Raw genomic sequence first — 14,264 nt, 5'->3', positions numbered from 1 at the left:
AGTATCTAAGACACCCAATTAAGACTAAATAAGGGAACTATTACTTTTTTTTGGGGGGGGACGGGGGGGCAGGAACCAAACCAAACAAAACCCCAAACAAATCAAAACCTGAAATCATTGCCCATGACTGCATCATATAAAAGTCCTGGATAGAAGACAGAACATATGGATCCTGAAAAACACAGATGACCAGTTGACAACAAAAGTGCTGGTAACTCGACTGTGAGAGGGTGTGAAGAAGGAGCTCTGTGAGTGCAATGAAGGCTGGAGACACAGACTTGACATTCCTGGCAGGGAAGTGGACTTCTGTGCTTTGATCTCAAAATTATTTGGAAAATGAGACCTGATATTCATTTTTTTCTAAATAAGCATTATTATATAAAATAAATGTTAAGTTCAGTGAAAGATTTTTTCTCTTGGCAGAAATAACTGAAAGACTCTACTAACTTCTTAGAATGCACAATAGAAAATCATTATTATGATAATGGAATAAAAATGTCAGATTCAATTCCATGAAACTAACCAGATAAAACTACATGCCGAAATGATGAATCAAATTAATTGTAAATATTTTATTTTACCTGTAATGCAATGTAAGAAATATTTTTCCTTAGAGCAGGAGATGATGTTGCTTCCGGTAATACAAGCAAGATAGCTACTGATAAAGAAATTATACATCATCTGTGAAAATGCAGCTGACATGACAGCAAATGCAATAATAATGACTCAGTCACACATAAGGACTGTAAAGAGAAATCATACAAGAGCAGAGCTAGGAGGTTAATTATATTCACCACCAAAACCAGATGCAGGGAAAGCACACAAGGAAAAACGTAAAATCAGAAGGCCCTGAGTTACCATGCTGATACACGGTCATGTGCAAATGTCTTCTGTTTCTCCTCTAGGCAGATAGATTTTACTGTAATGGGGTAGTATCTAAACATCTTAGTCATCTCACTAGATGGACACTAAGTTTTCAACAACAGGAACCATTAATACATGTAACTGGTAACTACCCTCCTCTAAAAGTAAACTGATACTTTCTGAAACAATTATGAAGGTCTCTTTTTCAGCAAGGGAAAACAGTTTTGTAGCTTGGACACATCTGCTCCAGGCACTATTACATGATTGAATTTCTTATCATAAGATTTATACAATCTCTGTGTTAAGTGGGCTTTGTGTGAGCCAACCACTAATGTTTGACTTTTGAGATATAGGCTGTCCATCTTTACTCACTACATACACTCTCTGGCATTCTGTCCAGCAGCTTGACATCAACTTACTAAAAGAAGGTTATCACAGTTGTCAGTTTTGAAGCACAACTGTAATTCCATATTAAGCTGACAAATTTTTAAACTGGCAACATAAAAGTATAATGGGCAGGTCTTAAAGACCCTTGCTTGCTTCACCTGAATCTGCAGCTGACTATGTCAAATTAAGCACCAAGGAGTTTGATGCAAACAAGAATGAGATCAAACGGCTGCTCTCTAACAAGAATGCCTCACACATTAGACTTCTCAATGACACATCAAAGTGCCAGCAACAGAAATACTTTAAAGCTTTACGCAATTTGACCCAGGCACACCTAAAAGAATTGAAGGCTACATGGTGAAAGCCTAAGAATCCAGGTGATCCAGTTTTTACTGGTACACAGACTAGGAAGTGCTTTTATGAAGGGATAAAATCTGTTCATGTTCCCATGCATTAGCTCTCCTTTGTAGCTTTGACAGGTGTTCCCCATTTATGTAAAAGCAGCAAATTGCTAGCACATGGGCAGAATGTATTATCTTATTATTGAGCTGCTCCTTTTATACTCAGCAGCCTGCCTTTAATGACTTGAGTTGAAACTGCTTATCAGCTGATGATGTTTACCCCTCAGCTAACAAAGCAGAAAAAACTCCAAAAGCCACCAGTCATGATAAAATATTTTTTTATGTTAAAATTACTTTAACTTGTAACCCAGACAGGGGAAAGAGTATGTCAGTAGCTCAAAGTGGATCTATAAAAGAGTAAAGATGGTTGCACCTGAGGTAGTAACCACCACTGCACTTTTCTCTCTGCTATGCCTAGGAAACAACTACCTGGAAATGTTCTCAATTATTCAAATAGCCACTTGATAGACAATATGGTGCCAGAGAACTGATGCAGTGTTTGACTGGCATGGTTTCACTTGACTAAGCATTTTATCAAGAGGTGAGACTTCTGGATCTTGCAGTGTTTATGTATGTGCATACATACACAGAAAAAACAGCTTGAGACCAAAAAACCCCAAATATTTCAATGATACCCAAGTTCTCCCTTAAAGTTTATCAAACTTATATTAAAAACTGTGATAAAAGGTTTTGAACTAAGTGACTTAGAGGTAAATCTGTTACTACATTGCTACAACTGTTAAGATAACAGCTGCAAGCATATGGCCAAGAAAGGGAAAAGGAAGCTCCAAAAGAATCCAGTCTCCTTACCAGTCATCAAAGGCATACACACTTCATTTTACAACCATGCCTGCCCTACCTGCACAGGTTTGTTGCTTGGGAGTGAACACACAGGGCACTACAAGTAACAGGCAAATTATATCCAAGATGTCCATTTGTTGGGTAAACATTAAACCTTGGATAGAGGTAACCAGCATTTGCTCTCTACGTGATACTTGGCAACCACTTACTCTTCTGTGCCTCATTGGCAACAAAGACCTGGCAAACAGGACCGACAGCACTTCCCTGCCTCACGGGTCCAATCCCCTAAGGGCTGCGCAGCCCTCACGCAGCACTACCGCATAACCTCCTTCACTGTGGTTGCAGCTTGGCGCCATGCCTGCAGGCTCCTGTGCTTAGCACACCACCACGCAGCTGTAGGGCAGCAGGAGAAGCGCCACTGCCTCTACCCTCACTGCAAGCGGGCCGAGGCGGCCCCAGCAGCCCTGCTGCTGTGACCAGGACCGCACTGCCGCCGCCCAAACGCCTCAGCGGCCACCCACAGCTGAAGCGCCACCGGGAACGTGCCAGAGAAACACAGCCAGCTGAGACAGCCCAGGGTTACTGCAACACCCTGGGGCCGCTGAGACGGTGGGGCTTGGAAGGCCACGGGGAGCTCTGGGACACCCAGCCCTGCTACAGCCTACCTCCAGCAGGGCCTTCAGCCCCAGGCGCCGCCAAGGCTCCCCGCGGCCTGACCGGCCAGGCGTGTTCAGCCCTATACCGACGAGCATAAACCCTTCCTTCTCCTCACAACCAGCGAAGAGAGTTACAGCGCCACAGCCAATAAATGACCCCTCCCGTCCTGACAGACAGAAGGTAAGGGCGATGTTAGCCAATGAGAGAGCAGATAGGCACGGAGGCGGGGGATGCGAGAACCCAATTGAAAAACTTTCTGGCCCCAAGAAGGTGCGAAAAAGATCGTGCTTCAGTCACAGACGGTGTGCTCTTCCTCCAACCAGAGCGTTTTCTCTCATCGCTCTCCCCAGATTGGTTAATAAATGGCAGGAGGGCACATCCCTTTCCCCAATAGGAAGGTTGTGCTGCCTGACAGGCATTCAGTTCAGCCAATTATTGCCCGTGAGGACGCCCCCCATCCCTTCTCTTGCAAAATGGCGGCGACAACTCCCGCCACGACTTCTCCTGCGGTCGCCCCAGTGCAGAGCCCGACGACGGCGGCACCCGCCACACCGGTGGGAAACGCTCCCCCCACCGCCGCGCCACCGCCGCCCGCCGCCCCGGCACCGCCACCCCCGGCCGCGCCGCTGTCGGCCGCGCTCTCGGGCCCCTTCCCCGGCGGCCGCGTGGTGCGGCTGCACCCGGTTGTGCTCGCCTCCATCGTGGACAGCTTCGAGCGGCGCAACGAAGGCGCGGCGCGGGTCATCGGGACGCTGCTGGGTAAGAGCTGCCGCCCTGCCCCGCCCACCGCTAACCTGGGGGTGAGCAGCCCGCCGCCCCCACGGCGCCCTCCCTAACCGCGCTGCCCTCCCTCAGGGACCGTGGACAAGCACTCGGTGGAGGTTACCAACTGCTTCTCCGTCCCCCACAACGAGTCCGAAGATGAGGTAGGGGAGCGCGGGGCCGCCACGCCGGCCCCGCTTCGCGGGGGGCTCCAGGCCGGCTCCGGCCAAGCCACCCCCCCCCCCCCCCCTTTCCTCTGGGCTGCGCCGTAGGGCGGGCGGTGGGTCTCGGCGGGGCGGTGACTGCCGAGGGGAGCGGCCCCAGCGCTCCCTCCGATGGTGGCGTTAGGGCTTGTGCCCGTGTTGTCCCCCGCTATGGGTTAAGCATTCCTGACTTGGTCCTGTCCCGTTTCTCAGGTGGCAGTCGATATGGAATTTGCCAAAAACATGTACGAGTTGCACAAGAAGGTGTCTCCTAGCGAGATCATCTTGGGCTGGTAAGTTCTCCTTCTGCTAGAACATGCAAACAGTAGTGTTGGTGCCTTAAACTACTTGAAATACGTAATTCTCCTTGTCATGGGTTTAGAAGCAGAAGCAGTAATGCTTGTGACAGTAGGATCTTGCAACCCATGTTACAGACTCAGTTGTAAAGCTCTGGCAATTCATAATAGGAAGAGACAGTATTGGAGACTTACAGGGTTTGATTTTGTTTGTATCTAGCAAAGGTATCACAGAGGAGTGATGAGTTAGAGAATGCTTGCATGGATTTGTTAGAACTTAGCCACCTGTAATACAACCCACACCACGGAAGATAACTGGTTAGAAAGAAGGGGGAATGCAAAAGAGTAGTTTCAAGTACTAAAGGCCTCAGGAGGAATTGGTGATACCAGCTTGAGCATGCAGAAGTTCTCTGCTGAGAAAAGGTGGAAGTACTTGTGTGTGGGATGCGAAGCAAGATCAGTATGGTGTTATGGGAACAGAGCCAGTATCTGAGCGTGGATAGCTTTATTAGTCTTTTTGTGCTTCTCTGAACCTACAAAATAGCTTAGTTCTGTTCCGGTGGAGCAGACTTCCTCAACAACCTTCTAATGGCACAGCAAAGGGCAGTTCTAATGACAGGAGTTGCCCTGTGCCTATGAGAAGCTAATTGCAGAGCAGCTAAAGGAGCTAGATTAACAAGTTACAGATTCTGCAGAGAGATGTTTGATTTGTGGAAGATCTACGTGGTTGGTCCAAATTTATTTGGCTTGCTTTGATACACACAGAAATAAAAAGTTGGTCCAGAACATAGTGACAGATAACTGAATCTTTGGAGTCTGATGTCAACTGTACTGACTCTTTATGCCTGGTACTACAACAGTGGCCCTATACATGATTTGGGCATGGTGTCTCAGGGTGTGATTCCTACAATTCTAGGAAAGCTGGCCATAAAACTGCAAATTCGCTAGTTAAAACACTTGTATTTAGTGTGCTTCTACATCAGAAATTAGTGTTTTAGGATACAAACCTGTTAAATACCAACAATACCAAACATTGCGCTCTTGAAAATTGGAAGAATGGCTCCTCAACCTGTGCTCTTTTGAAGGTATGCAACAGGTCATGACATCACGGAACACTCTGTCCTGATCCATGAGTATTACAGCCGGGAAGCGCACAATCCAATCCACCTCACTGTGGACACGAGTCTCCAGAATTCACGCATGAGCATTAAAGCCTACGTCAGGTATTCTGGGAGGCTGCATTTCTGGGAGGGGAACTATTTGAATTTCTGAGACAGACCACATCAGGGTAATGAGAAATGCAGCGAACTGCAGTGTCTCATTTTGGACAATACTGTGCAGCAGCTAAAACACAGCAGTGAGCCAGGGATCAATGGCTTACTTCCCATTGGAGTATCTTGACCACAGTATGTAAATTGAAAGACCCAACCTGTCATAAGCTGGTACCTTGTTGGGGTGGGGAAGTGTGGCTTAACTAACTTTAACAATGTTCTGAACATCTTCATGACATTTCACAGGATTCATACAGCTAGCATTAATGTCGCCAACTTCCATCACAATGTCTGAATGCTAGCCTGTAGTCACTGGGCTTTATTGCTTGGCAGTTTATTTACACAAGTTGGAGGATTAGTGCAGTTAAAACATAATTGAAACAGCATCTTCTTGATCAGTCTTTCTTCTCCTTAACCCCTTCCATTTTTATTGATTAATAATGGAGATTAAATATTGTGAAATGAAACTATTGTACCTCACTGTTCTTCCCAGTACTGGCTGAAGACCGCTCCTCTTTAAGGATAAAACCCCAGCCTTTCTTTTGTAGCAGAATTCTATTGCTTCTTGACTGTGCATCTTCAAAAAAAAAAAAAGCTGATCCATGACATCTTACTTACTGCAAGCATAAATGAACTTCAAATACTTTGAATAATAGAAATAATAAAGGTGTTGAGAGTGCTTTGTACTTAAGTTTTTGTCATATTTATGTTTGTTTTTTAAGTGATTTCTCAAAGAGCATGGAGTATTTCAGGATAGAAGAATACCTGCTGTATAAGCAAGAAGAAACTGTGGCTAAGAAGATAGTACTTAACTCCCCCTGCATTCATGCTGACAAATGTCAGAGCAGCTAGGAATATTCTTGGATGAAAATAAACAGTTAGTAGTACGCCAGGACTGATTTCCTGTCCTCGATTATCTGTGGTCTTAATATTGCTGATTTTGGTGAGAATGATTAACCTACTCATGTTCACACTTCAGCGCCAGCAGATCATTGAGATGGAAATCTGTTACTCCTTCCCTTAAATATGTCCATGCTGAAAATGTTTTGTTGTCATTCTTTTTTTTCTAGTGCCCCAATGGGAGTCCCTGGTAAAACTATGGGCGTGATGTTCACACCTCTAACAGTGAAATATGTTTATTATGATACAGAGCGGATAGGAGGTGAATGTTTTCTTCCTATTTTTGGTTATAACCATTGTGACATTGTTCAAATGCTTTTTTTACCTTGGTAAAATTCCTGTTCTGGGAATTCTACTGGGAATTAGACTGTCTTGCTGAAGCTATCCTAAAAATCTTCAGCAAGTTAAGGATTTAAACTGTTGTTCTGTGGCAGTCAGTTTTTTCACTGAACTTCCTTTTGCTTTCAGTGGATCTTATCATGAAGACTTGTTTTAGCCCTAATCGAGTGATTGGCTTGTCCAGTGACTTACAGCAGGTGGGGTCAGCATCAGCCAGGATTCAGGATACCCTGACCATGGTGCTGCAGTATGCAGAGGATGTATTGGTAAGGACAGCTTTTTATGAGCCAGCAAATAAGTTTGATGTAAGCTTGTGCACATTTTGTTTTTCTTTTTATATATTCTCTTTCTGGGCCATAAATTTACTGAGTTTTACTCATGATGAAGTGTATGTTTCTTTTGCTTAGTCTGGCAAAGTGGCTGCTGACAACACTGTTGGGCGTTTCCTGATGGATCTTATTAACCAGGTGCCAAAGATTTCACCAGAGGACTTTGAGACAATGTTGAACAGCAATATCAATGTAAGTTCATCATCTAATGTTTTTCAGTGCACTGCCAGAAATTTGAAAATTTGTCATACAGACACAAATTTGTCTGTGATCAAAACAATCTTAGGTTTTCATACAAACATATTAATAGAAAATAGCCATTTCTTATCAGTAATTTGATGTTTTAAGAGGTGAAGGTGGATAAAGGAGCTCACCATAATAATCTTGCAAGTAACTGCAAATGAGAGAGTAAGTTTTAAAGTACTTAGGAATTATGCAAATAATCTGAAAGCCAGCACCAATTCTTCTTTTAGAGTGATTGGACAATATGAATTACCAAGCTTAAATCAGTACGGATTTCAAGGATAACTGGTGACTTGCCAGCTTCCTTTGTGTGAGCTGTGAAGTTCTCTCTCCTTGCATAACACTTAGGACATGAACAAGGTTTTAGTGTGCTACCTTATTTCTGTAACAGATTTTTAGAAAGCAAAAGCTAAGTTTCTGAATGTGTTGTTCACCAACAGTCTGCAAGACCAGAACTAATTTTTAATTTTGTTTATACCCTTTGACTTGCCTGGTTAACATAGGTGACCTCAGAGTTAAAATTTCACAAGCAGTGTTTCATATTCTGGGAATACCAAAACCTTCTTCCTGTGAGGGAAGCATTCCTCAGGATAGGACTTGCAGAACTAAAAATATTTCTAGTAGCTGACTGTAAACTGTTTTACAGGTGTTAAAAATTCAACTCCCTAATAGGCTACCATCTTTGTTAATATTTCCAATCACTGGGTTTTTTTCCCCCTCTCAGGACCTGCTGATGGTAACCTACTTGGCAAACCTCACACAGTCACAGATTGCTCTCAACGAAAAACTTCTGAGTTTATGAAGAAACTTCTGCCACTGTACACTTCAAAGAGCCTGAAGAATGAGCAGATACACTTTTCTATGGTGGTGTTACAAATTTCCTTGGACCGTAATTTAATTACCTAGGTGACTTGGTTTACATCTTTATTTCCATTGCCCTGAAAAATCCCTAACTTGATTTAGGGATGAGTGGGAATGGCTGCAGTTTAGTTGAGCCCAATATTTTAAAATGGAATACATTAATCTTTTGTCTCCTGCGTTTATCTACTTGTATAACAAAATACAGCTTTATTGTAAGAATGTATTTGAAATAAAAGTTCCATTGCTATGGCAAGAGCGGCTTCTGTCCAGAAAACCTGTTCTCATTTATTGTATAATGAATGAACTTTTGAAAGAAAGCAGGGATAATGTGGCATCAGGGAGGAAAACTAGAGTGCACACAAGTCAACTCCAATTCTGCAGACAACTTTGCAGGTTTTTTTTCCAGCTGTTAAAGCACACTGAAAGTGTGGCTTCTTGTGTAGCATATAATATGCTTTTCTATGGAGGACTACAGCATGGTCAACGGTTTATTAGTGGTGCTGTGTATATGCCCTTCTTCAGCAGGGTACTGACAGAGTATGAGACAGCAAATTAAAGTTTATGTTATGGTATAATTTCTATGCATATCTGATCTTCTGGGAAAGGAAATCAAGGTCAATAGCTTTAGCCCCTCACAAAGTGGGGTTTCAGAGAATTAAACTAGCAACTGAGTTCATGGTTAAAAGAGCTTGAAAAGCATTGTAGCTGAACAACTGTGGCTACTGGAGTTTCCATCTTTGCAACACTTCATGAAGTTTTGAGGTTAAAACTTGGGTGCCATCAAGTAGGAATTTTGTTTCATGACCCTTTACTGCTGCTAGAATTATGTGAACAGAAACTTCCCATTTTCTGCCCAAAATCTATTTTATGTTAAATGAGTTATAGCTGAAAGCAAGCCAATACCAATCTGAGCTGTAACTTTTTACAGCCTCAGCTAATAACATTACCTTCAGAAGTCTGTTCAGTTGTACTAAGGAGGTTTTGCCTAAGAGTAAAAGTGTCCCTCTTCTACAACATAACTGTTCCCACCTAATTACTAATGACTATTTCTGATGCCTCACATCTGTTTTGATAAATGAATCTGAAATGTTAGAGAAGCCTGCAAAGCCAGTGTTCCCCAAAATAATTTTTGTGCTAATTTGCCAGATAAATCCGAGAATGGGACTCGGGTTACAAATCTGTAGATCCTGTACTGGTTGTTCCAATCTGGAGAATTCCCCCAGTGGCTCAATGCTAAATTCTAATTGCAAGGACAAGGTAAATGAAAACTGAAGGTGTAGCAAAGATTCTTATCTCTTTGAAAATGTTATTTGTGAGCATTAAATAAGTGTTAAAACTTGGCTCTTGTTTTTTATTAGTCTGAATAAAAATGTTCTGTTTTCCCTTCTCCTCTTTAAACTTAATATTCATAACCAGCCATTTAACTATTTCACAATTTTTCAAGTCAAGGTGGTTTTTAAAGTAAGCCTTGAAATAGGTGGAGGAAAAGAGCAAGCAGCAAAGCTGGATAAGTCACAGGGCAGTAATTGACTGCAAAAATGTTGCAGGGGTGGAAAGCATAATATTCTTTCCCTGATCTCTCCTCTGCAGTAAACTCTTGCCATTCCCTGTTAGGAAAAGTGATACAATGTAAGAAGAAAGATTTTAAACGGAGATGAATAGCTATGTTATTCAATAAGCTGCTGTGCACAAAATACAATGTTCTGAGAAGAAAGATCAATTTGTGATCATTGATACAGAAAAGGTATTGTGGAATTTGCCAGTCCTTGCAAGTACCTGAAGACTACTGATGATATGTCATAAGCAACTGAGGTTATGTCTTCATAGGTGGAAAGATTCACTGCAAAGTAGAAGTGTCAGAAGAGGCCACAATCCATAGGTTTGGTTGTATGATGTCAGACAGCACAGTGACAAATGCCTGGAATTGGAGTAGAAAAAAATAGTTGCCCTTTTAAAAACTCTGTATCTGATCCCATCCATTCTGTCTCTTTTTTTACTGGGTGAATGGCACATTGTGAACCTTACTTTTACTCAGGAATTCTGAATGCCTGATTTCAAATTTCAGTGGCCACTCTTAAAAAGGACAATATTGCAAACACAAATGTAATGCATCATTTTGCTTAATTGTAAAGCCTAGGCTGTATTATTACCTAGGAGGCATTCCTTCTCTGGAGTTTGATAATCTAGATGGGAATTCCCAAAGGTATTTTATTCAAATAGTTCCACTTTATGGAAATCTATCTAAAAACTTGAAGTTCAATAGAAAATCTAGTGGGAAAAGCTTGGGAGTCAAGAAGCATCACCAAGGATTTCAAGCTTTAACTTGCTATTGATTTGTAAACGACAGATTTCTTGGATTTATTAGGGGACTTTTTCCTTTAAGATGCGTTGCTCCAAATAATTTTGACAAAGTCTAGTTTTAAATAGTCAAGACAGATAGTGCTCTAGGTATGCTTCTGTATACACTGTATAATATATTTAGTCATATTAGTGCCCTCAATAATATAATAAAAAACTTTTCTATCCTCTGTGACATGTTCAGTGTTTTTCTTTGCTTAGATGGCTTCTCTGAATGAGTACAACTTTGCTGGACATTACTGTATTACATGTTTATTTCTGGCAATGTGCATGTTTTCCTGACAAGTATTTTTAATATATAGTTTTTTATATATTATATAATATTATATATTATATATATTTATATAGTATTTATATATTTCCTGACAAGGCTTTAAAATACCTTGCTTAAATGACTCTGTTACCAGCTCCTAGTACTCAAGTATTTAATTGCTCAAATGATGATTGATAAGATCTTTTTTGTATCCTGGCTTAGTTGAGCTGATCTTGGGTTTTTACCTCAGCATAAAGTTCTCCTTGAAAGCTGCTTTTTCTCAGTATACATAACAATATTCAGAACAGAGTTTACTGTTACAATTGATTCTCGTTTCCTTTTGGTATACTGTGTACTTAGAAAAGTTGGAGGAGTATACAAAATCAGTCCACCTTGCTGCCTTGGACCCTTCTCAGACATGTAATCTCCATGAGCCTCAACAAAGGAACAGAGTTTCAGCAAAGCATCTCTTGGCAGTACAAAGAGACAATGAAACCTTGTGTTTTTTTCAGTGAGCATGGTGACCTTTGACAACCCACAGTTTAATTAGCATGCAGACGTTACGCTTTGTTCTGACATCTTAGCGGAGTAAGACTGTGCTTGTTTGCATCTTTGAGCAAGTGCATGTGAAACCCACAAGCACATGAAAGTACTCTGTGTTACTTATCAAAATCAATACTTGCAGGATGATCTTACCTTTAACAGAAATGCCTTCTTAAAATTGCAGGAGGGTGCTGTTAATGCTCTAGTATTTCTTAACTGGTGACAGTCTCAGTAGTAGAAAGAAGGTGGTATACCACAATGGAAACTGCAGATACCTGATGGCAGTTAGTCTCCCTGTGCTCTGTTGTGCTGCAAGGCTTGCAGATGACATTTAAATGATTCTTCAAGAGATATCAGTGGATAAGCAGTACACAACAGTCAGGTTTTCTGTGACTGCTATCAGGTACTTAGGATCGATGCTGCACAGAACAGTTCTGGCAGTGGTGGTGACTAGGATTAGAGTAAGATCTAAGGGGAGTCCTTGCAGACTGTATTTGTGTTGCTGCTAGTTTGCTGGTTAAGCTGAAAAGCAATTGAAATTTTACATTCTAAATTCATGTGACTGAAGAAAAGCGTTAATACTATGTGTTTCTCTGGGTAGGGAAAGAAGTTCATGCTGCTAATTTGGTGTGTTTAACAGACACTTCATTGTTGCCATCTTCTCTGGTACCCTGTGTCCACTAATGTTACCTTAGAAGGGCTTTCCTGAATCATAAATTTAGTTCTTTCCCGTCTTGACCAACCATATCTTAAATTCTGTTTTAAATATAGCTAAATAACTCCTTTGTCCTTACTAAAGTTCTTATTTCATGCTCTTCCTGGTATTTATACATAATCTGTCATAAGTAGCTGTCATACTGTAGCCTTCATTTTACCAAACATATTAAGCTTTATCTCCTTTCTTCTGACGCACTGTCTATGCTTTGATCACTTAGCTACCCACTTAAAACTTAATTTTAGCCTTTCTTGAACATGAGTTGGTAAAGACCATACCCATATCAGCATATAAGTCAATAAATATAAGAATATATTAATACTTTCCTGTTATAAATTCCTTCTTTGCTTCTTGGTATCCATCATGTAGTGTGATTGAGCATGCTAGTCTCTTGCCCCTACTGTCATTTGCAGCTGAACTCCAATTTGCCAAGAAAATTATTAATTTAAACGCATGACCTGGCATTATGACACTTTTTACTAAAAAAAATTAAAATCTAGATCCACATATTTCTCCTGGTTTGGATTATTCTCAGTATTGGTGACACCTCACAGTTTTGTCAGCAGGTATCATTAGCTTATTCCTAACTTTTATGCCCTACTCAGTTAAGAAAAAACTTGGAATTGATCCCAGACCAACTTAAAAGAATTCTACAAAATCCCTTTTCAACATAGCCTTTCTTCCTTCTTACAAGTTCTTTATCCTTGCTCATGCTAATTCCTGTCATCTGTAGTTTAATTATGTGTTCTTGCCAAGCCTTCTGTGGATGTCCAAGTGGTTCATACTGAACTCCTCATTTAGAATGTATTTTGTGTTAAATTGACCCAGTATGTCCAGTGACTGATCTTTGATAAACCATGCATTTCGTTGTAAGCCTTGAAAAGCGGAGATAAGACTAATTGGTCTATATTGTTGAGAATAACAAACTTTTTATTTGCTATCTGCAATGTGATACTTAAAAAAAATAATTCTCACTGCCAGAATTACAATTTTATTTGGTGATTATTTCCCTATACTGGGGTGAAGGTCACTAAGTTTGCCTTGTTAGTTGAATCATTTAAATTTCTTGGCAGAATACTTAAGTCTGCTGCAAAGAGGAAGTAGTGTTTTGGTGTATGATTTTGTGAACCTGTGGACATATGCCATCTGTATCTGAAATGCATGGGTTTAATCCTAAGGATTAAAAAGTTGGTAGTGAAAAATGTTGAACATGCTGCTCTTTTAAGCAGCCTAGCAGAACAGCCTGCTGTTCTCCTTCTGTACTTTGAAGAAAGGTGAAGCTTCTATTTTTAGTGTGGTTCCACCAAACAGACCTAGAGACACTGGTGGCAACTCCGTTTTAAGATTTGCGTGAAATCTTGATATTTGGACTACAGTGGGTGGAGAGCCCTAACATGACTCACTGGGTTGTGACTCTCAGAAGCTGAGCAAACACATGGTTCTTCCTGAAATGAACAGGACTTACTCTGCTCCCTGTGCACATGGAAGATTAACTCAACAGCTAACTTTGACTATTTGCATTTTAATTACTGCAGTCACAAGGTATTGTAACAGGAAAAGTATTTTTAATACATAATTTAGACTTGGATCACTGCAGTATCCTGTTGGTTTGTTGTACTTTGACCTATGGCTCAAAGCAGACCAGATCTTGTTGCTTATGACAAACTGTGAGAAAGTTTTGTTGGGTTTTGGTTTTTTAATTTAACTATATTGGCCAAAATAAAACATCAAAAGTAATGCTTCATATTATTTAAGTGGGAAATAATGTTCCAACCAGGATACATAGCACAGAGAAGCAGCAATGCTTTAGTGACCTATGTCACCAACAATAAACTACTCTGAAAAAAAAAAGTTTTGTTTCAGCTCTGTTGATAGCACTTAGCTAGCATGACTATGTAGTTGAGAGCCAAGACCCTCCAGACCAGAATCTGTCTAGTATCATGTCTTAGCAGAAGATGCAAAGATACTACAAAAGAGATGAGCAAGAGTTTGTCTCCCAACTTCACTAAAGTTGAATTTTCCAATAGTGATATTTTGCTTTGACTCTGCATGGGGTTTTAGCAGCTTTCCTAAATGTCCTA

General features: G+C 41.0%; 1 protein-coding gene across 1 annotated transcript; it reads left to right on the top strand.

Moving 5' to 3' along the window:
- The first annotated feature begins 3,561 nt into the window (after nucleotides 1-3,561).
- On the top strand, nucleotides 3,562-8,567 carry EIF3F (eukaryotic translation initiation factor 3 subunit F). The gene is made up of 8 exons (XM_049809818.1): nucleotides 3,562-3,869; nucleotides 3,966-4,036; nucleotides 4,289-4,368; nucleotides 5,457-5,594; nucleotides 6,713-6,804; nucleotides 7,011-7,147; nucleotides 7,289-7,402; nucleotides 8,178-8,567. Exons 1-8 carry the CDS (start codon nucleotides 3,584-3,586, stop codon nucleotides 8,253-8,255), a joined length of 996 nt encoding a protein of 331 aa, XP_049665775.1. The 5' UTR covers nucleotides 3,562-3,583; the 3' UTR covers nucleotides 8,256-8,567.
- Nucleotides 8,568-14,264: the final 5,697 nt, after the last annotated feature.

Source organism: Accipiter gentilis, chromosome 9 (genome assembly GCF_929443795.1).
Source record: "Accipiter gentilis chromosome 9, bAccGen1.1, whole genome shotgun sequence".
NCBI classification, from domain to species: Eukaryota; Metazoa; Chordata; class Aves; order Accipitriformes; family Accipitridae; genus Astur; species Astur gentilis.
The sequence above is the reverse complement of the archived record's forward strand: the minus strand, read 5'-3'. Positions and strand labels throughout refer to the sequence as shown.

What these genes read in the sequence shown, in the direction of transcription:
- EIF3F (XM_049809818.1), top strand. Translation starts at nt 3,584, where the DNA reads ATGGCGGCGACAACTCCCGCCACGACTTCTCCTGCGGTCGCCCCAGTG. An exon ending in GGTCATCGGGACGCTGCTGG is followed by an intron (nt 3,870 to 3,965) that starts GTAAGAGCTGCC and finishes GCCCTCCCTCAG; the next exon opens with GGACCGTGGACAAGCACTCG. An exon ending in AGTATGCAGAGGATGTATTG is followed by an intron (nt 7,148 to 7,288) that starts GTAAGGACAGCT and finishes TCTTTTGCTTAG; the next exon opens with TCTGGCAAAGTGGCTGCTGA.